We start from the raw sequence: 24,042 nt of genomic DNA on the forward strand, positions 1-24,042 counted from the left end.
AGAACAACCCCAGGTTTCTTTTCAGCACTGTAGCCAGGCTGACAAAGAGTCAGAGCTCTATTGAGCCAAGTATTCCTTTAACTTTAACTAGTAATGACTTCATGACTTTCTTTGCTAATAAAATTTTAACTATTAGAGAAAAAATTACTCATAACCATCCCAAAGACATATCGTTATCTTTGGCTGCTTTCAGTAATGTTTGTATTTATCTTATGGCCTCAGACAGTGGACTCATCTCTGTGCGTGTCCTGTTAGACCTCAGTGCTGCTTTTGATACTGTTGACCATAAAATTTTATTACAGAGATTAAAGCATGCCATAGGTATTAAAGGCACTGCGCTGCTGTGGTTTGTATTTAATATTTATCTAATAGATTACAATTTGTTCATGTAAATGTGGAGTCTTCTTCACAGACTAAGGTTAATTATGGAGTTCCACAAGGTTCTGTGCTAGGACCAATTTTATTCACTTTATACATGCTTCCCTTAGGCAGTATTATTAGAAAGCATTGCTTAAATTTTCATTGTTACGCAGATGATACCCAGCTTTATCTATCCATGAAGCCAGAGGACACACACCAATTAGTTAAACTGCAGGAATGTCTTACAGACATAAAGACATGGATGACCTCTAATTTCCTGCTTTTAAATTCAGATAAAACTGAAGTTATTGTACTTGGCCCCATAAATCTTAGAAACATGGTGTCTAACCAGATCCTTACTCTGGATGGCATTACCCTGACCTCTAGTAATACTGTGAGAAATCGTGGAGTCATTTTTGATCAGGATATGTCCTTCAATGCGCATATTAAGCAAATATGTAGGACTGCTTTTTTGCATTTGCGCAATATCTCTAAAATTAGAAAGTTCTTGTCTCAGAGTGATGCTGAAAAACTAATTCATGCATTTATTTCCTCTAGGCTGGACTATTGTAATTCATTATTATCAGGTTGTCCTAAAAGTTCCCTGAAAAGCCTTCAGTTAATTCAATATGCTGCAGCTAGAGTACTGACGGGGACTAGAAGGAGAGAGCATATTTCACCCATATTGGCCTCTCTTCATTGGCTTCCTGTTAATTCTAGAATAGAATTTAAAATTCTTCTTCTTACTTATAAGGTTTTGAATAATCAGGTCCCATCTTATCTTAGGGACCTCATAGTACCATATCACCCCAATAGAGCGCTTCGTTCTCAGACTGCAGGCTTACTTGTAGTTCCTAGGGTTTTTAAGAGTAGAATTGGAGGCAGAGCCTTCAGCTTTCAGGCTCCTCTCCTGTGGAACCAGCTCCCAATTTGGATCAGGGAGACAGACACCCTCTCTACTTTTAAGATTAGGCTTAAAACTTTCCTTTTTGCTAAAGCTTATAGTTAGGGCTGGATCAGGTGACCCTGAACCATCCCTTAGTTATGCTGCTACAGACTTAGACTGCTGGGGGGTTCCCATGATGCACTGAGTGTTTCTTTCTCTTTTTGCTTTGTATGCACCACTCTGCATTTAATCATTAGTGATTGACCTCTGCTCTCTTCCACAGCATGTCTTTTTCCTGATTCTCTCCCCTCAGCCCCAACCAGTTCCAGCAGAAGACTGCCCCTCCCTGAGCCTGGTTCTGCTGGAGGTTTCTTCCTGTTAAAAGGGAGTTTTTCCTTCCCACTGTCGCCAAGTGCTTGCTCACAGGGGGTCGTTTTGACCGTTGGGGTTTTTCTGTAATTATTGTATGGCTTTTGCCTTACAATATAAAGCGCCTTGGGGCACCTGTTTGTTGTGATTTGGCGCTATATAAATAAAATTGATTTGATTTGATATGATGTTAAAAAGAACAGGGCTGATCACACTACCCTGCGCCTGCAAGTACCATTATCAATCTCCAGGACATCAGACAGAACATTACCCACTCTAACCTGGATCCTCCGCTTCTGAAAAAAAGCTGCAATCCACTTCAACATACGGCCGCGTACTCCAGCACCATACAATTTGATAACAACGCCCTCTTTGTTAACCAATGCCTTCTGCACTTCTGATTCCAGCAATAACACAGAGTCCATAGTTCCGCGCCCCAACCTAAAACCATTTTGTACTTTGGAAAATCGCCCCTCCTTCTCCAGCTTGTAAACCAACCTATCAGTAACCACTCTTTCCATAATTTTGCAAATAACTGATGTTAACGCTATTGGCCTGTATGACCCTGGATTCTTGGCATCCTTACCTGGTTTTAAAATAGGAACCACAACTGCCAGCCTCCTAGAAGCAGGTAACTCTCCCGTTTCCCCACACCTTATTAAGCAGAGCTAAGATCTCATCCAAAAATACCTCATCAAGGTGCTTAAAAATCTCATACCTTAACCCATCCTTTGCTGGAGCGGTTTTGCCTCCTCTGTTAAGGGCATTCTGCAATTCCTTCAATGAAAATAATAAATTAACAGGGTCAGAATTATCAACATTAACCTCAAGTTTAAAATTCTGACCAGTCAAAGTCTCACTCCTTTGCTTGCTCCCACCCACCCCAATATTATCACTGCTATGAACTTCCTGGAACTTCTCAGCCATCATATTTGCTTTCTGTCTATTACATAAGGCTTCCACTCCCTTATGCTCTAACACAGGAATTAATCTTTGCCTACAAATCCCAGCCATATGATGCACAGCTGACCAAACCTCAGCCACTGACTTCTCCGCCCTCAGCTTATTACAATATTTCCTCCAACTGTCATGTTTAGCTGCCTTAATTGTCCTTCGAGCCATAGCTACCAATCTCTTATATACAACTGCATTCTGATATAAAGGGTACTTCTTTAACACCCTAAAAGCACGGTTCCTCTGTTTTACAGCTTCTGTACATGCCCTGTTCCACCACGGGACACTAACCCTCTCCTTCAAACCTCGTATCTGAGGAATATATTACAAGCATTTTTCGTAATGATTTCACAAAGACTGTCCCACCACTCATCTATAGTGTAATCATTTACTTGACCCACATCACCATTACACCCCTCCACAAATCCCCTCCACTTTGCTTTACTAAAATCAAAAGTGTTAGGCCTACCAAAATCTTCTTTTACCAACATATTACTAAACTTTAGCATAATTGGAAAGTGATCACTCCCTAGGGCACTGGACCCTAAACAATCCCACTCTCCCACCCGAGCCAATGCTGGAGAAGCTATAGCTAAATCAATACAAGAAAACCTGCCTGATCTAATATTAAACCTTGTGGGCCACAGTGAAGTCCTCTTTTTTTTTCTGTGCTTTACCCAAGTCCACCACTACGCCACTAGATAGCGGTGTTGCACCTTTTTTGCCATAATTTAACAGGCACAATTCAACTCCGTTACACATATACACACACGCGCGCGCACGCACACACACACGTGTACGTGTGTACGCAGATCCTAATAAATGTCTTAAAATAGTTCTTCCAACACAAAACACAACATGTTGCTACACATGTTGTGTAATAAGCCACTTCCCATTTCAATCATACTCACCTGTGAAATGTTTGTCCACAACCTTTGATCTGGTGATTTGTGCAATTTATAGCTGCACTGAAGATATTTTTTAACAAAATTACAAAGAATAAAGTTGTGTGGGCCTCATTAAAGCTCAATAGAAAAGAGCGTTCAGGAGCGGGACATCAAAGTGGTAATATGGCGGCCGGTTTGTTTCAAAAATATTAGAAAAAGCTTGAATCTTTGACTAGACTGGGTTGCTTGACGCGAGGACGTTTCGCTTCAAATCACAGAAGCTTCCTCAGCTAAAATTCTTGCTCTGGTGGTCTGACTTCTGTCTTGACTCTTGTAGAGAAGAATAATTGGAGAAGAAGAATGATGAATTCAAAAATATTGGCTATCAGTGGGTGCGGTGCAGATTGTCTGATGGGTGTAGTAAGATGGCTGCCACAATACTTCCGGTGTGTTTATGCTGCGTCCAGGCGGAAGTGCGCGAGTTCACGAGACCAAAACAGAAACAAGAGTTTTCTGAAGCCTTTTGTGGACTCGTTGATTTACATTTCTGATATTTGTTAAAAGGTGAAACGGTTGTTGTTATTTTGACAATGCTCACTTTAACAACAGAGAGACAAATTCTGCCCATTTTCGTGTTTGCTGCCGTCGTTCTCGTCAGCTTTGTTAGCCAGGCAGTATGTCAGACAACACCGTCGCCGTCACCAGCACCAGCACGTAAGTTATTTTTCAGATAAACACTTAAGTGCAGGGTACAGTAGCCGTTTTGCTTCTAATGCTGTTACTGTCAGTTAGTTAATCTTATGTTTTGTGTTTTCAGCCTGTTCTGTGTACTCTACATGTGACACCTGTGTCCCACATGCCGAGGTAAGACTGGTCTCACCCACCCCTTTGCCCCAAACAATGCTTCGTCATAAAGTATTTTTTTATGATGTGTTGTTTATCAAACATCAATTGTTCAAAGTCTGACATCCACTGTGGTGGAAACGTTGCAGATTACTCTTTACTGCCTGCCTTTTAGCCAGAATTTTCAGAAACTTCTTAAACACTGACTATGGTTAAAGACTTTATGTGGGTCTATCAAATCAAACTTTATTCATTAATTCTGCAATGCATACACAGACAGATTGAAGATTGGAGCTTATCATTAACTTTAATGGAAGGAGATAGCATCGGGTTGTGTGTATGCACTCATTAATGTCGGATTTATGCCCCTGTTGTCCTATGATCTCTGAGGTTGTTAGATAAGGAGCCCCAACCTCCAACTGGAAGTGGAAAATCTTGCAGTTCCTTGAATTGCTGCTTCAGGCTGACTCCAAAAGCAAGTTCCACTCCATAGACTCTTGTGTTAAAATGTCAAAATTTAGAGCAGAAATAACCAACTTTGTGCGAGTGTGTGTGTGTGTGTGTGTGTGTGTGTGTGTGTGTGTGTGTGTGTGTGTGTGTGTGTGTGCGCGCGCGCGCGCACGCACATTTGTGTGTGGGGGGGAGTTGATTTACTTATTAGTTTTTATAACTCATTGATTTCATATATTTTTTAAAGCATAAAGTTGTGAATAATTTGGGTTATGGTCGCTTTGAGTGACAGTGTATGCCATGAGCTGAGTCTAGAGCCCCGCTAACAGAGACTGCTAACTGCTGTGGACTGATTGACTGCCCGTCCTGCGTATTTTATTCCAAATATATAATAATATAGCTTGCTTTGTGGTTAATTGTCATAACAGATCATATAAGTAGTCTGTTCTGCAGTATTTCCATCGAGTGAAATTTGCATACCATTTAATTTGTATCACTGTTAGCGCTGTTTGCATGTATCTGTAGCTTTTGTGACATTAGCTTCACTGTCATGATGCAATTTTCAATTTATTTTCATTTGTATAGCACCAAATCACAACAAAGTCGCCTCAAGTAAGGTGACCAACCCCTAGAGTAAGCACACAGGTGACAGTGGTCAGGAAAAACTCCCTCTGATGATTTGAGGAAGAAACCTCAAGTAGACCAGACTCAAAGGGGTGACCCTCTGCTTGGGCCATGCTAGCGACACAATTTCCAAAAACAATTTACAAAGTGAATATTCAGAAAATTTTGCCTGATATTGAGACAATAAGCTGGTTAGAATTTTTAATAACCAAACCCAAATCAACCTAATGAAAATGACCGTCCAGTAAGGATGTGTACTGAAACCCAGTATTACATCCCAGTAATCTCCAACATTAATGACCGCACACACAACCCAATGCTATCTGCTTCAATTAAAGTTAATTATATGCTCCAATGTAAATGGTACTGCTTTCGGTAAGAGAAAATAAATTGATACATTTTTGCTGTGCAGAAAAGAGCTCTTTTTTTCTATCTCAGCCTGCATGCAGAGAAACAACATTACTGCCACTACAACGTGGAGCCTTGCCTGGTTTCATCAACAGCAAGTAGATGATATTCATCTTTAATGAGACACTGGACATTTACATATTTGTTATTTTGTAATAAAAATTACGAAAAACAAACATACATTAACCTGGTAAATCACCCTTCTCACCTCCATATGTAGATTGCATCCAGAAAGTATTCACATCATTTCACTTTTTTTTTACATTTTATTGTGTTCCATCCTCATTCCAAAATGGATGACATTCTTGTTTTTTTCCTCAAAATTCTACACACAATAAAAAACTAAGAAATCAAGATGGAAGCCACTTCTTTAGAAAAAGGCACATGGCAGCCCAGCTGGAGTTTACTAAAAGGCACCTACAGGATTCTCAGACTATGAGAAATAAAATTCTCTGCTCTGATGTGACAAAGATTGAACTCTTGGATAAGGTTGCAACCGATCCAAGGATCGGGATCGGCTTCCGATACTGACATAATCCAAGTATTGGAAAATACCGATCCAACCTGTGACGTTTTCTGATACATGAGGAGCCACTGTGAAATCCACTGTGAAACCTACACAGCGTAACATCTCTGGGACGTTCTCTAGAAATGTTGTGTACTACGGCGTCTATGGTTATGCTTAGGTTGTTCTTGCACACACTGCATGATACAAGCCTTGCACATTATGTCATCACACCACCTGCAAGATCACATTCATGGGTAACCATAAACTTCACACACCAGTTTTTCACAGTTATGGACTATCTGTTGAAGTCAGAATGGGGCCTCAGACTGTGTTTTAAAGACCTCCATTAAAACAAATGATTGAAGTACTGAACCAATCCTGAGCAATTATTGATCAACTTGTAATCGACCACTGTTGCTGTATGTACACTTTGGAAGGTTAAATGTTACTGCTCTTGGTGATCTCATCAGCTGTGTGTGTGTGTGTGTGTTTAAACTGAATTTTTCATCACTTTTCTCACCGCAGTAATGCTGAAGTGAGCAGAGCTGCTCAACTGGTTTTTGTTAACTTTGTGACAAAGCAGCAGCCTCCACAAGGCAAGGTATTTTTTTTTTTTCATAACAAATTTGGTTACAACTAAATTCAGTATGTTTTGCATTAAAATGCTTGGAGGGACAGGTAATGAATACTGAACAGTATAATAAATGAAAACACAGTCAATGCATTAAAAGACATCCAAGGCACTGGATCCTGCACCAAAAAACCCCAATGAAAAACAAACAAACAAACAAAATCAGTCATAAAATTGTTTTTTTCGAAATCAGTGTTTAAAACATCACTGAAATGTCAGTGCCATTAATTAATGGTACTTGTACATGTTGTATGTGCACCTTTATGTTTTAACATGTCAGTAATGATTATAACTAATATTATTTGTATAGTCTAATTTAGAAGATTGAAATAAATAAAAATGAAAAAGTTGTTTTAAATCAAAGGTATTTCAGTTTAAAAAAAAATCACAAATCATGACTTTTTAGAAAAAAGTTTTTTTTTTTTACCAGGCCTGATTTGATGTTAGACTTTTGTGTTCTATTTTTTTTATCCCATGGCCAAAATATGGCCATCGTATATTGCAAAGACCTTGTGCCCATCCGTCCGTCTGTCTGTCTGTCTGTTCTCAGCGTAAGTCCAGTCCTATTACTGCCAGGATCTTCACAGTCAAAGGGAACATTCTTGGTCTGAAGTTCACATTGTTTCCTATTTTTATGCTCATAGGGCCGACAGCATAAATCCATTCCTATTAGCTGCTGCCAAGGTCTTCAAATTCATAGGGAGCATTCTTGGCACACAGACCTTAGACAAGTTCAAAGATGGCTAACCTTGACCTATTTTAAGAGGTCAAAAGGTCACATTCCGTTACATATTATGCTCATACGGCTGAGGGTATTTTAGCATTGGGTTATATTTTGTACAGAGGAAACATGCAGGCCCTGTTCTGCATGAATGACTGCATCACTCTGAAATGAAACCACTGACTTATATATAGCAAAGATTCGTCCCATCCTGTCTATGGCTGATGCTGAGACTCTGATTCATGCATTTGTCTCTTCTAGATTGGATTATTGTAATGCTTTATTCTCTGGCCTGCCGCAGTCTAGCATTCGAGGACTTCAGTTGCTGCAGAATGCTGCTGCCAGAATTTTGACACAAAATAGAAGGTTTGACCACATTACTCCCTTTCTGGCATCCCTTCATTGGCTACCGGTTTCTGCCAGATTGGATTTTAAAGTTTTATTGTTGGTTTATAAAATTGTTCATGGACTGGCACCTTCCTACTTGGCGGACTTGGTTAAGCCCTACGTACCTGCTAGGCCTTTGTGTTCGCAGGGCGCAGGGCTTCTGTGTGTTCCGAGGATGAACAAAAAGTCTGTGGGGTATAGAGCCTTCTCCTACCGTGGTCCGGCTCTTTGGAATGATCTACCTGCTGTTATTCGGCAGTCTGACACGGTGGAGATTTTTAAATCAAGACTGAAGACCCACTTTTTTAGACTGTCTTATCATTAATTTTTTAATCTGTTTGTGTTTGTTTTGTAATTTCTTTTTATTCTACTGTGTTTTATCTTTTAACTGTGCTTTTCTTGCTTTTAATTTTGATTTTAGATTAATTTGTGTTGTTGTGAATTATGTGAAGCGCCTTGGGGCGACTTTGTCGTGATTTGGCGTTATATAAATTAATAAATTGAAATTGACTTAATGCTTATTAACATTAAATATCAAATACATAAAATATAAAATGAAGATAAAAAAAACTGATGTGGCAATATATTACCCCTTTAACAATTATGTTGTTGGAGACGAGGCCATTTCATTTTAAAATTTGTCCATTGAATGTTAAAATCTGCATGAAAAACATTGTGAATCAAGCATCTTGACATGGTTTTTAAACCTGTAGGAGCTCTTTTTGGCTGTTAATTAATCACTGTTAAACCTAACAAGCGTTTCTGTTTATGGCCCAAACCCCCACATTTGAGATCTGTTGATGAGTTATTAAAGCAAGTTACTTTTGCAAGAAAACTATTTCATATGTGTCACACATGGAGATGAGACATGGGAAAATATTTGTCAGATAACAAAAAAAGGCTAATCTATGTTGTGTGAATATGGCGATAGCATTATTTTTCAGTTAGTGCTATTAAAAAATACTTCTGGTCTGGTGTTGTTCAAACTGTGCAAAAAAGTGTCCAGGGGCGCACACCACCAAGCCAGTTATTGCTCCCCAACACTCTTTATTTACTGATCAAGTCAGTGACATCAGAAAGAAATGGCTCAAAGTGCAATTAATGTGAATTAAAAATATGTAATACGTTATAGATGCTGTAATCAGTTAATCTAAGTTAACATATTATTTTGACAGCCATAGAAAATATTAAATACACAAATGGCTACAAGCAATTTTTGCAGAGGTCAAATTGTGCATTGATGATTATTTTTGTAAAGGAGCAGCAGCCAGAGTGGAAAAATTAAAGATGATGCAAGTTTTTATTTTTATGGCTAAACGTTGAGCTGCACTAATTGTTGGTGAGCTGTATGTGTGTTTTACTGAAGCAGGGGTGTGAGCGCTGTGGAGGCATCTCTTTAGGCTGCACTTTCAGCTATTTTGTTCAGAATGTCCTGCTGCTGTAGTGGAACTGCAACATTTCATCCAATTTTCACTTTTGACATATGATGTATTATGGTACACATCAAGATATACCAATTAAGTTAGACATTGTCTAACTCTAATAAGCTACTTTTACCACTTTTCCTCCTGCCAAGTCTGGGATAAAAAACACACTGGCAGGCAGGCAGTGAGTTCATTTCAAAATGCATTTTAATTATTTAATTACCAAATATGCGGTATGGTTTTCCCAGTGGGGTTGAGGAGTGAGGGTCACATGATCAGCTAAAATATATATATTTATGATATACAGTCTTTAGAAGTGTAGTATTTAACTTTCCTCTGTGGTCTCGTCTTTCATCTTCATTTGCTATTGCCAGGATTTAGTGAATGTTATCCATGGTCAGTGCAGAGGCAGTAGTTCAGGCTTTGGATTCTTCTGGAATAGATTCCTGCGTGTGTGTTTTTTTTTTTTTTTTTTTTTTTTTTTTTTTTTTTTTTTTGCTTTCTGGTTTGCCACAGATGAGCACCAGAAGTCTTCAACTGAGATGCAGTTGTCAGGAAAGCAGGAAGCATGGTCATGTGATGCCAGTGTTGGCCTCATATGTGCATTTTAAATATTTTGATTCTGTTGTCAGTTTATAGATGTTTAATGGTAGTGTTCACTATTGCTATTCGGTACGTTAATGTTTCTCATAATCCCCTTGGTGGCCCCCTGCGCTTCCCAGAATGCTCCGTGGCGCTAGCGGAGTTCCGCTGTCTCACAGCGCATGTAAACAATGGCAAAGCAAGGATGTGGATGGCGTTGATCCAGCGAGTTCACAGGCAATTATGATGATGACATGTTCTCCCAAGTTGAGAGGGTTATCTAGAGGAGGTGTAGCAACTGTAATGGACTTCTGCCGTGCTCCGATGTTGTCTTATTGTCCACACTTCACGAGGATGGCTTACATTGTGAGCGCTGAGCTCCTGACATGGAACTCTGCTGAAAGCGTGAGTCACGGACTGCGAGATGGCGCAAGATTCACAACTGCGAAACAGAGAATTAACTTGTATTGAATTCAATTTTATTATCATCATTAGAATTTTCCTCCTTAATATATTTCATAAGCACCAGAGTTGGTGCTTAAATGAAATGGAATGTGGAATCTGGAGTTCACATTATTATTATAGACATTGAATACAATTGTGAATGAAACATAATGAAGACTCTTTCAAGCTTCACTTAAACATTCTTCTGTATATACTCATAAAGCATGGACTCTGGATAGTTTTCAACGGGCTGTCTTGATATTGATAAGGGATGATCATTTTCACACCATGAATGTGGTTTTCACATGTCAGTACAGTCATAATGCTTTGTCTTTTTCTGCAGTGTCTGTGGTGTTTTACCACCAACAATTGTACACACTACCCGGTGTCCTGGCTTCTGCCTCCACCATCAGTGTGCAAGTGGTCCCAAGCCCGTTGGGGAGTGTGTTGGCGTAAGTTGATCTTCTGCTTACGATGTGAAACATGATGAAAAGTCATGATTATCTGAATGCTATGTTTAAGAGAAATGTGCACACTTGTATGAATTATCGAGACTTATTCTAGACATGAATTTATTCGTTGTCTTGCATGAAATCGCAGTGTGTTGATGCTGACATCAAGTATATAAGGCTGAAGGGGTGTGTGTGTGTGTTTGCTATGCACAGCCACAGTAATTAAGCAATCAACACCAAACTGGCTATGGTGACTGGGGACACCAAGGGGGAGGTCACTGGGGCCCTTAAGCCCCTTTCACACCCGTCCTGCTTAGAGTTTTATTGTGCTGCGTATTCATTACGCAGGAATGGCTGCTTACGTTGTGCGCGGGAGGTTCTTTTGTGGTTTTGGCCCACCTCCTCGTCTTCTGTGGTTTTGAAGATTCACTGCCAGCAAAGTTCAGCAGAGTCCAACGTGATTAATAAAATCTAGCGATGCCGGTATGTACTGATAAAAAAAACTTAAGTTTTTTCAGACGGACTGGCGTAGGATAGCGTACAATTGCGAAGGCTATGAGGTCTGTCTGTATGAGGTCTGTCCATAAAGTAACGGTCCTTTTTATTTTTTCAAAAACTATATGGATTTGATTCATATGTTTTTACGTCAGCCAAGCTTGAACCTTCATGCGCATGCGTGAGTTTTTACATGCCTGTCGGTTGCGTCATTCGCCTGTGAGCACGCCTTGTGGGAGGAGTGGTCCAGCTCCCTCATCGGATTTTCATTGTCAGGAAATGGCGGAATGATTTGGGCTTTTTTTCCATCAGAATTTTTTCAGAAACTGTTAGAGACATGCAGCTGGAAACCATTCGAAATATTTATCTGGCTTTCGATGAAAATTTTACGGGCTTCATAGAGAATAAGGAGTGTTACTACAGGTTTAAGAATGGCCCACAATGGTGCTCGGTGCGCCGCGCTCCGAGCTACGACGACGAGGCAGAAACCACCAGATAATTTCTAAACGGATGGCTCTGTGGAGCCGGGGCCGGCGTGTGCAATTTCTCTGGTTATTACAAGAGCTGAACATCAGCCATTTTCCGGCAGATTTCACTTTTAACAAGAGATTTTGTCATGGAAAGCTGCGCGGAGGCTTCGCGCATCACGATGGAGCCGCTGATGGAGCGAGACAAAGGAACACCTCTGTTTCGGAGTGCCAGACAACAAGTTGGGACATGCCTATCTCGGCTTTCAGTGCTTACCAGTCGAGTGAGTATAAGAGAAATTGTGGGGAGCTGGACATGTCCCAACTTGTCATCTGGCACTCCGAAACGGAGGTGTTCCTTTGTCTCGCTCCATCAGCGGCTGGACCACTCCTCCCACAAGGCGTGCTCACAGGCGAATGACGCAACCGACAGGCGTGGAAAAACTCACGCATGCGCACGAAGGTTCAAGCTTGGCTGACGTAAAAACATATGAATCAAATCCATATAGTTTTTGAAAAAAATAAAAAGGACCGTTACTTTATGGACAGACCTCGTACAGTAATGCAGTGTTGCACAGACATACATACAGTAGCAGAGTGTTGCATAGGCTTGCATAGAGCACTGGACACAGTGTTCTACACCGAATGTCCATGAAAAAAATTAAAAGTTAAAATTAAACATGTTTAATTTTTTAGTCCATTTTTGAGTCCATGTCCCTTGGCGTGTTGCCACAGAGGACTGCATAAGCTCGGCGTAGTCGGTACACCGCATTATGCAACTCTACGTTGGCCTGGTGTGAAAGGGGCTTTAGATTGAAAGTGTGTTTGCGTGCATGTATGTGTGTTTGCTATGCACAACCACTGTAATTATGCAATCAACACCAAAATTGCTATGGTGACTGAGAACAAAAAGGGGGAGGTCACTAGGGCCTTTAGGTTAAAAGTGTGTGTGTGTGTGTGTGTGTGTGTGTGTGTGTGTGTGTGTGTGTGTGCGCGCATGTGCGCGCGTGTGCTATGCACAGTCACAGCAATTAAGCAATTGACACCAGATCTGCTATGGTGACTGGGGGCACCAAGGGGAGGTCACTGGGGTCCTTACATTGAGAGTGTATGTGCCCTTTAATTACAATCACGACCTGGTCATTGGAGCCCTTATTTTCGCAGTTCACATGGTACTCAGGTCAGGTAGCAAGCTTCACACTTGTGTGCAAGGGTGCACTTTAATTTGAATCTAAACGGGCCAGTGCACTGCATGCATTTTTGCAATTATTCCTCCAAAGAAGTTGTAGGGACAGTCACTGAAAGTGGTTGGGCTAAACCTGGAGACGCCATGCTTCTCACACAGTCAGCAATATGTACAGTGAGGCAAATAAGTATTTGATTCACTGTCAGTTTTGCAAGTTTTCCCACCTACAAAGAATAGAGAAAATCACATTACACTGTATGATTTTGTATGAGGGCGTGGCCAGACACCGCTCCTACTTTTGGTTTTGGGCGGGTTGCCAGGTCAGCACTCAATAAGCTTGCCAGTTGCCAGGTCTGCAATTTCTAAGCCAGCCTGCAGGAGGCAAGCTGGAGTAAGCAATTTTATCCATTTTTTTTGCACTTTCCTTGTATCAGAGCATATTTCACCCATATTGGCCTCTCTTCATTGGCTTCCTGTTAATTCTAGAATAGAATTTAAAATTCTTCTTCTTACTTATAAGGTTTTGAATAATCAGGTCCCATCTTATCTTAGGGACCTCTTAGTACCATATCACCCCAATAGAGCGCTTCGCTCTCAGACTGCAGGCTTACTTGTAGTTCCTAGGGTTTTTAAGAGTAGAATGGGAGGCAGAGCCTTCAGCTTTCAGGCTCCTCTCCTGTGGAACCAGCTCCCAATTCAGATCAGGGAGACAGACACCCTCTCTACTTTTAAGATTAGGCTTAAAACTTTCCTTTTTGCTAAAGCTTATAGTTAGGGCAGGATCAGGTGACCCTGAACCATCCCTTAGTTATGCTGCTACAGACTTAGACTGCTGGGGGTTCCCATGATGCACTGAGTGTTTCTTTCTCTTTTTGCTTTGTATGCACCACTCTGCATTTAATCATTAGTGATTGACCTCTGCTCTCTTCCACAGCATGTCTTTTTCCTGATTCTCTCCCCTCAGCCCCAACCAGTCCCAGCAGAAGACTGCCCCTCCCTGAGCCTGGTTCTGCTGGAGGTTTCTTCCTGTTAAAAGGGAGTTTTTCCTTCCCACTGTCGCCTAGTGCTTGCTCACAGGGGGTCGTTTTGACCGTTGGGGTTTTTCTGTAATTATTGTATGGCTTTTGCCTTACAATATAAAGCGCCTTGGGGCACCTGTTTGTTGTGATTTGGCGCTATATAAATAAAATTGATTTGATTTGATCATGGCATTCGTAATAGAATGGTACCCTGTGGAATAGGGGTGTTAGGTCTCTCTCCATCAAAAGGACATCACAAAATTCACTGATATCTGATCAAAATTTTGAACAAAACTTTTAGATGGACTTGACTGACATTAGCTGACAAGGTGTGCATTTTGCAGATAGGAAAATGACTTTTTCTGGTTAAAAATGAACACGAAGGTATACAACCCCTGGCAATAATTATGGAATCACCGGCCTCGGAGGATGTTCATTCAGTTGTTTAATTTTATAGAAAAAAAGCAGATCACAGACATGACACAAAACTAAAGTCATTTCAAATGGCAACTTTCTGGCTTTAAGAAACACTAAGAAATCAGGAAAAATAATTGTGGCAGTCAGTAACGGTTACTTTTTAGAACAAGCAGAGGGAAAAAAAATATGGACTCACTCAATTCTGAGGAATAAATTATGGAATCACCCTGTAAATTTTCATCCCCAAAACTAACACCTGCATCAAATCAGATCTGCTCGTTAGTCTGCATCTAAAAAGGAGTGATCACACCTTGGAGAGCTGTTGCACCAAGTGGACTGACATGAATCATGGCTCCAACACGAGAGATGTCAATTGAAACAAAGGAGAGGATTATCAAACTCTTAAGAGGGTAAATCATCACGCAATGTTGCAAAAGATGTTGGTTGTTCACAGTCAGCTGTGTCTAAACTCTGGACCAAATACAAACAACATGGGAAGGTTGTTAAAGGCAAACATACTGGTAGACCAAGGAAGACATCAAAGCGTCAAGACAGAAAACTTAAAGCAATATGTCTCAAAAATCGAAAATGCACAACAAAACAAATGAGGTACGAGTGGGAGGAAACTGGAGTCAACGTCTGTGACCGAACTGTAAGAAACCGCCTAAAGGAAATGGGATTTACATACAGAAAAGCTAAACGAAAGCCATCATTAACACCATAACATAATAGTTAATAATAGTTAATAATAATAGTTACAACACAACAATAATTTAGCATGTTTCTCCTCATTGAATAAACTCGTTATTAGAAAATAAAAAACTTGTGTAGTTCATGCAGTTTCTTTTTATAAATACATTTGCTGAAGATCTAAGGGTTTAACCCCCTGGGGCCGATGCCGTCGTATACGACGACCAAGCTTTGCTAAAATGTAAATAACTTTTTAATGATATGAGATAGAAACTTACTTTTTTTTTTTTTTTTTGCTGAAAAGTTAACTCCGCGGACTTTCGAGCCACTGTCCACCATCTTTTTACTCCTCATAGAAGCTGTGGGATGACGTGAACAATGTGAGTGTCCAATCGGAATTGGTTCACCGTCACATGGTTTTCCAAAATCCAATCGTAGGGCAGATTCACCTCACGTGACACACCAAAGATTGTTTTTAGGAGTGATGTGTTACTAGTTTATTATAGTTTGCTGTGTGTTTTGAATAAATGTGTGTCCCGCTTTACTTTTTCCTTTCTTATTTCTGATTGTAAACCTTTATTACACTTATAAAACAGAACTATAGCATATATATTTTGAAAGTACAGGTTGTCCTGAAAAAAAAGACATAAAACTTGATTGTGGGATGCAGGGACAGCTGTTAACAGCAATAATAAAACATTTATGCCAGGCGAGTGAACTGTCCAAAAAATGCCTTCGGACCCCAGAGGGTTAACCATTGAATCTGAAACATGACAGTAGATGTGTGAAACAATGTGGAATAACTCACTTTGCCAAAGGGTATTCCATGTGATGTCAGTGACCCTATGGCATTGGCAGAGATTTGCGCTGTCCGAGTGCTTCTAGTTAAATAATTAATTTGCATTTTATTGCATGAAATAAGTATTTGATCACCTACCAACCTGCAAGAATTCTGGTTCTCACAGACCTGTTAGTTTTTTCTTTAAGAAGTCCTCTGATTCTGCACTCTTTACCTGTATTAATTGCACCTGTTTGAACTTGTTACCTGTATACAAGACACCTGTCCACACACTCAGTCAATCACACTCCAATTTTGTAGCCCTGCACAAGGCTGGGATGGACTACAGGACAAAAGGCAAGCAGCTTGGTAAGAAGGCAACAACTGTTTGCATAATTATTAGAAAATGGACAAAACGCAAGATGACTGCCAATCTTCCTCGGTCTGATGCTCCATGTAAGATCTCACCTTGCGGGGTAAGGATGATTCTGAGAAAGCCCAGCGCTACACAGGAGGTCCTGGTCAATGACCTGAAAAGAGCTGGGACCACAGTCGCAGAGATTAGTAACACACTACGCTGTCATGGTTTAAAATCCTGCAGGGCACACAAGGTCCCCCTGCTGAAGCCAGCACATGTCCAGGCCCATTTGAAGTTCTCCAGTGACCATCTGGATGATCCAGAGGAGGCATGGGAGAAGGTCATGCGGTCAGATGAGACCAAAATAGAGCTTTTTGGTATCAACTCCACTTGTGTGTTAGAGGATGAGAACAACCCCAAGAACACCATCCCAACCAGGAAGCATGGGGTGGAAACATCATTTTTGAAGGTGCTTTTCTGCAAAGGGGACAGGACAACTGCACCATATTGAAGGGAGGATGGATGGGGTCATGTATTGTGAGATTTTGCCAAACAACCTCTTTCTGACAGTAGGAGCATTAAAGATGGGTCATGGCTGGGTCTTCCAGCATGACAGTGACCTGAAATATACAGCCAGGGGAACTAAGGAGGGGCTCTGTAAGAAGTATTTGAAGGTCGTTGAGGAGCCTCGCCAGTCTCCAGACCTGAACTCAATAACAAATCTTGCCACAGTGTGTGCAAACTTGGTAAAAAACTGCAGGAAACATCTGACCTCTGTAATTGCAAACAAATGTTTGTGTACCAAATATTAAGGTCTGTTTTTCGATTGCATCAAATACTTATTTCATGTAATAAAATTCAGATTATGTAAAAATCAATGTGATTTTCTGATTTTTTTTTTTTTTTTTAAGATTCTGTCTCTCACAGTTCAAGTGTACCTACGATAAAAATTACAGACCTCTCCATTCTTTGTAGGTGGGAAAACTTCAATTTCAAATCAAAAGTGGATCAAATACTTAATTGCCTCACTTTATGTAAAGGGCAATAAATATAGATCAGCAAAGTGACCATGTTTATCTTTGTGTCTAACATTAAGTCATTGTGTCAGTAGAGTAAAACAACTCAATTAAACAAGTTGAATTTCAAACTGTGTTATGTCATGTTATCTACGCGAGGACTTATTGTAAAAACTACACAAAATAAATGTTAGGATGAATATTTGTTCATGCTTTTTGTTTCTGTGGAACAAAAGAATGTTGGTTCATGTAATGGCATGTCAGAACTTGGATCATCAAATATTGAAAATGGTATGTTTTTAAAAATGTTGTTATTGGTCTCTCGTGAAAATGTCCTTGACCATCATCTGTGAGTGTACCCTCGTAATAATGCTTTCATGCCATTCACACTGTTTAAAACTCCTCAATAATTTGTGTTTCACGAAAGGCATCTACACTGATAAAGCCAACATGTTAGTTAAAAAAACAACTTGACTGGTAACATGGTCTGAGTGATGATTTATGGGACAAGTAAATGGTATCATTGGCAACGAAATCCTTGTTATCAAATTGTTCATATTTTATTAATAAAGCACACTAGATAGCAAAAGGTTTGTTGGCCACAAAACTGATGAGAGTGCATTGGCCTCTGCCAGAGATTGCATCATTTGCAGAATGTTAACATTGGTGCTTAATGATGGCAAATCTCTATCACAGGTTCTGTGGAACTGAAGCACTCTTTTACATTTGTGTTTCAGCCCTCAAGTGTTGTTGGAAAACTGAAAATTATGTTGCTTAACATAATAGTTAATTGGTATGTTGTTAAATTCAGAATTCTGAGTTTCAGTGACATTCATGCTTGTGGACTGATTTGAGGAAGTTCACTAAAGGTTTTAGTTCCTTAAAGTAGCTGTTTGTTTCCTTTAGAAATTTGTGTTGCTGTGGTTGAATAAAGATAAAATGCAGAAACTGTAAATAGTGCTGTGTGAAAGATCATTCAAAAAAGTGAACCCGCTGTATATGTTGATGGAAGTCCTCAAATGCTGTTCGACTAGCTATATAATACAGATACATGTTACTTTTGGAAGCAAATAGCTTTAGGATATTTGATGTTCTGTAGGTAGGAGGTTCTGGTGAGCAAACACATCTTACCTGGAGGGAAATAGAGCTGAGTGGGTGAGTGCAGTCAACCGTCATACTCATGGCTCAAATGGAAAACAGGTTACAAATACTGGATTCCATTTCTGCAACACAAACATATTTCCTCTCTAATGTGGTATTGACTAAAAGGCACAGCATTGTCTGCTGTGAAATCCTGTCAGTCCGGACCAAAGTTTTCAGCAGGGGTGAGCTTGAAGGTCCAAAAAGGTGCATTGTTTCTTGACTACCAATCACATCTAGGGATGGGTATCGAGAACCGGTTCCTTTTGAGTATCGTTAAGAAATGATTCAATCCACCAATATCAATAGCCTTTTTGCTTAACAATTCCCTTATCGTTCCTTCAGAGCAGCCATTGTTTTTGAGGGTGGTTGTTGGGAAAATGATCATTCCTCTGCGTTGATTACAGACCCTACAGCGGCTCTGTAATCAACCGTTTCTACAGCGCGACACCACTTTGAAGCATGAACCAATGAAGCAATGCTTTGATCCACTGGCTCATGGTTCTTTGATTCGCTCCTCTTCAGAAACAGCAAGTCTGCTTCTTAACCCCTCTCAAAGCCATTATTGTGAGTCACTTTTGTTTGGATTAAAGTCACTAACTGGGACCCGTCTTGTTGCAGTCAAGAGATGAGAATCATCCTCCGTTCCATTGGCACAGCTGCAAACGTTGCACGGCTGTCTGCTGAGACAGAGTCCGGTCGGAATTCATAACTTCAAAACAAATTTTCGCTTTAAATAAAATGACACCTCTTACAAACATAACACAGACAAGAAACTACAATCGACTAAAATGTTGTTGTTTTTTTTTTTCCTCCCAAAAAGAGACGTCCTGCATTCTTTATAAATTACATCCTGACATGCAGTGCAGCCAGCTGAGCTCAGCTCAGATGTATGGAAAGACATTCATGCCAATAATGTCTGAAAGGAAATGCATTTGACAATAACTACAGATATTGTTTATTTCTTTTTATGTCCAGAGATCAAGGATCCACCATGTAGAGTTTATTATGTCCAAAGTTTAAGGATCCAGTGACCAATTACATATTTATTTACTTTAGGACTCAATAAAATGTTGTTCAATTTCTATTTAATTGGCTTATAAAGCGCCAAATCACAACAAAAGCCGTCTCAAGGCGCCTCACAGAACAGTTCAGCATAAATTAAAATAAGTAAAAATTTAAAAATTCAAATACATAATTAAAAACAGAAGTAAAAGAATAAAACAGATAAAAACTATAAAAAAATGATTAATAAGAAAGAGAATAAAAATAGGCTTTAAGTCTTGACTTAAAAATGTTCACAGACTCCAACTGACTCACAGTCACAGGAAGACCGTTACACAGAGCGGGTGCATGATAAGAAAAAGCTCTTTGACCCATTGACATAGAAAACCTGTAAAGCCTACTTTTAGTACACACAAAATTCACAAGAGGTATCGATAAGGGAATTGATAAGGAATTGGATTGATAAGCGGAATCGATAATGGTATCGATATCAATAAAATCTTATCGATACCCATCCCTAATCACGTCAGCAAATGATTTCACAGATCATCAGGATTTTAAGGTGATGGGAGGACCTAATCAGTTAAACCACCTGAAGCAAATGGTTGTAAGGAAAACCTTCACCATTCTGGATCTTCATGGCACACCATTGCCCACACTTACACTGCTGTGTTTATGTTCTTTAGCTTTTATTTTAAAGACAAACTATCCAATGTTTAATCATTCACAATAACTGCAACCCAGTCCGGCTGTCACTCGCTTCTTCTCGTCCGTACACGTACTGCACAGAATGCCGTCCTTATGTAGACATTGACATTAATGCTTGTCCGATTGTCCGGGACAAGTGTAAAATGTGATCGGACAAGCAATAGCTCTAAATTGTTGTCTGACCGGACAAGTGGCTTTCTTTTTTGGTTTAAAACGTTCAAATTCTTTATTTACATCGCTCGGAACCAAAATACCTGACTGCCGCCTTTTTGTTTTCTTATTTACATCACGTCTTCTCTCGCACCTCGCGAGAAAGCGTCTTCGGTTTTTCCCGCCACTCTCCACGCAGCGGACAATCGGAAAACATGATATTAATGTGTGCGTGAGACCACTGTATGGAGTGTGCGTTCGTAGTAGAGGCTGACATTTTTTCGGGAGTCCCACGGGTCACGGGTTTCCCGTGGGATTCCCATGGGATGGAAGTCAACTTTGCTATTTATCACGTGATTGGGATGATACGGAATTAAAAATTCACAGGAGCAGACGGGAGCGAGAACCAAGGTTTTAGGCAGCGAGCCGTCCTGCTGTCATTGTCAATTTTTGAAAAAGACGCCAAAAAAATAGCGGGTGGCTTTGCTTAAAACCATCTAAAATTAAGACTGGGTCCGATTGCTGCAGCTGTGTGTGTGTGTGTGTGTGTGTGTGTGTGTGTGTGTGTGTGTGTGTGTGTGTGTGTGTGTGTGTGTGTGTGTGTGTGTGTGTGTGTGTGTGTGTGTGTGTGTGAGAGAGAGAGTCAGCTGGCTGCGAGGAGGGGGGCGCGTGCTGAGCACAGAGTGAAAAACACACAAACTAAACTGTGGCGCTGCCTTTATTTCTCTCTGGACTGTTCTGATGGTACGTCCTGTTCACACCGTGCGCGCATGTCGGTGACAGTTATACTGAAATTATGAGATGAAATAAATTGGTCAAAATTCCTTAAAATAAGAATATATGAATGAACAGAATAAAAATCACACACACGTGTGATTAAAAAATCTGATATGGAGAAACTCTGCAGTGATGTTCAGAAGCAGAAATCACATAAAGCAGCTGAGAACTCTGAACTTGAACAGGCTGTTATTTTCCAGATATTTATTTTAGAGGGCTTAATGTAGTTGTTTTATGTTCAAGCACAAAACGTGACTGAGGAGGAGAAAAAAGAGGAAATTAACTCTAGTCTGAATAAAAGTACAAGCTGCTGATTTTTATTTTTCAAAATGATTAGGCTGCAGTTCTGTTTCATTTATTTCAAAGTAAGTTACCGCTTATTATTTTCAAAAATCATGAGTCAAATCATTCTGTGTTGTTCAGTTTTTTCCTGCACATTTGTGCATGTTTTCTTTCTTTATAAGAGTTTGGTTTTTGTGTTTGTTCTACTACAAACTTTGAAAAAACAATAAAATGTTAACACTTTATCCTTATAGCAGTTCTTTAATTTGAGAAATGGAACAGAAACAACCACAAATAAAAAAGTAGGGACTGTATGTAAAATGAAGATAAAAATAAAAATGTTATATTCCCAGTTTCTCCACTCACACCCACAGAACCGAAAAATTCTTCCAGAGTTGTGACTTGGTGGCTTCTCTCACTTGTCTTCTTCCTGCGTGGACATTTAGTTTTTGACAACTGGCTACCTGACAGTTTTATTTCAGAAGATGTGGCAACAGAAACAGTTCATCTGTGGTAATACAGGGAGACACTTATTGCCTTAATCCAAAAAATAAAAATAAAAAAGTCATTAAAAGACATAAAACATAAATAATGCATGGCCTGTGGTCTTCTAGTTTTTCAAAATGTGGTGGTGATGGACATGTAATGATTCTGATGTTTACTTTGTCTTCTATTTCTGTAACTGCAGACTGTATGAAACCAACATATTTCATGTTTTGTGAGGTCAGCTTTATTTTTATTTATTTATTTATTTTGTTAATATATATCCATTCCTACATTTGAGGCCTGCAGAATTTTCCAAGAAAAAAAGGTTGGGACAGGGCAGTTTATTGTTAATGGAAGAATTAGTTAATAATATTTACAGCCAGTTTTCTTGAGAAATGTCAAAGGATGAATACATGAACATTTCCAACTCACTGAATATTTCTTAGACTTCATTTATATCGATCATTCAGAAATACAGTGTAGTATTTTATGGTAAATCTGTGTCAGGTAGCCAGTTCTCAAAAACGAAATGTCCATGCTGGAAGGAGACAAGTGAGGGAAACCACCAAGACACAACTCTGGAAGAACTTTTGGCTTCTGTGGGTGAGTGGTGAAACTGGGAATATAACAACATTTTTATTTTTATCTTCATTTTACATACAGTCCCTACTTTTTTATTTGTGGTTGTTTCTGTTGCATTTCTGAAATTAAAGAACTGCTATAAGGAAAAGTGTTCACATCTTCTTGTTTTTTCAAACTTTGTAGCAGAACAAACACAAACACCAAACTCTTATGCCGCGTTCACACCAGGCGCGACGTGAGCGACAGCAGCAACAGGTTGCCGTGTAATCCCTATGGAAGGAGGTGTTGTGGCGCCAAGCCACTTAACGCGACACGATGGACACGAATGCAGCAATGCAAGTGAAGCGATTTTGAGCGATTGGCGCGATATTGCGTCGCGATATTGCGTCGCGTCACGTCGCGTTGCCCTCCTCCCCAAGTTGAAAAATCAGAACTTTTTCATCTAGTCGCGCCGCGATGACCAATCAGGGACTGGATATGTAATGGCGTGAGATATCTGGAGTTTGACTGAGTTGGATGTGAACATGTCATGTCTCTGGTAGCCAGCCTGTGAGCAGGACTTATGACCATTTTGTCCTTTATTTCACAATTATGACAGAGTTTTTGGGGGAAGAGCGAACAGTAGCCCCACAGCAGGCAGTAAAGAGTTATTTTTATCTTCTGTGCGCGAGCGAGCGAGCAAATAGTCTGTGAAGATTATTTTATTTATCAACTACACAGATGTATAATAAAACAAATGGTGACGGGTTTATAAACACAATTATGACAGAGAGTGAGCAGCAGCCCCGCAGCAGGGGCAGCAGAGTTATGGAGAGTCATGGAAAGCCGCGCGGAGGCTTCACGCGTCACGACCGATTCGCTGATGAAGCGAGACAAAGGAACACCTCTGTTTCGGAGTGTTAGAGGACAAGTTGGGACATGTCCAGCTCGCCACAATTTCTCTTATACTCACTCGACTGGTAAGCACTGAAAGCCGAGATAGGCATGTCCCAACTTGTCCCCTGGCACTCCGAAACAGAGGTGTTCCTTTGTCTCGCTTCATCAGCGAATTGGTCGTGACCCGTGAAGCCTCCGCGCGGCTTTCCATGACAAAATCTCTTGTTAAAAGTGAAATCTGCCGGAAAATGGCTGATGTCCAGCTCTTGTGATAACCAGAGAAAGAGCACACGACAGTCTCGTATCCACAGAGCCATCCGTTTAGAAATGATCCGGTGGTTTGTGCCTCGTCGTCGCAGCTCAGAGCGCGGCGTGCCGAGCGTCCTTAAAGCTGTAGTAACAGTCCTTATTCTCTGTGAAGCCCGTAAAATTTTCACCGAAAGCCAGATAAATTTTTCGAATGATTTACAGGTGCCAGTATCTAACAGCTTCTGAAAAAATTCTGATGGAAAAAAAGTCCTTTTCATTCCGCCATTTCCAGACAATGAAAATCCGACGAGGGGGCAGGACCACTCCTTCCCAAGGCATGCTCACAGACGAATGATTTAACCGACAGGCGTGGAAAAACTCACGCATGCGCACGAGGGTTCAAGCATGTCTGACATAAAAACATATGAATG

At 40.2% G+C, this 24,042-nt stretch overlaps 1 protein-coding gene across 3 annotated transcripts in view; it reads left to right on the forward strand.

Annotated features, from left to right (window-relative positions):
• Positions 1–3,917: 3,917 nt before the first annotated feature.
• Positions 3,918–24,042, forward strand: part of LOC117513740 (pituitary tumor-transforming gene 1 protein-interacting protein) — an 82,394-nt gene continuing 62,269 nt past the window's right edge. For 2 of the 3 annotated variants that reach the window (XM_034173971.1, XM_034173973.1), the window contains exons 1-3: positions 3,918–4,170; positions 4,274–4,320; positions 10,822–10,930. In XM_034173971.1, the coding sequence (XP_034029862.1) occupies positions 4,047–4,170; positions 4,274–4,320; positions 10,822–10,930 (280 nt within the window). In that variant the 5' untranslated portion in view covers positions 3,918–4,046. Of the gene's footprint in view, positions 4,171–4,269; positions 4,321–10,821; positions 10,931–24,042 lie in introns of all 3 variants that reach the window. The other variant, XM_034173972.1, reaches the window with a different exon arrangement.

This window comes from Thalassophryne amazonica, chromosome 7 (genome assembly GCF_902500255.1).
Source record: "Thalassophryne amazonica chromosome 7, fThaAma1.1, whole genome shotgun sequence".
Classification (NCBI taxonomy): Eukaryota; Metazoa; Chordata; class Actinopteri; order Batrachoidiformes; family Batrachoididae; genus Thalassophryne; species Thalassophryne amazonica.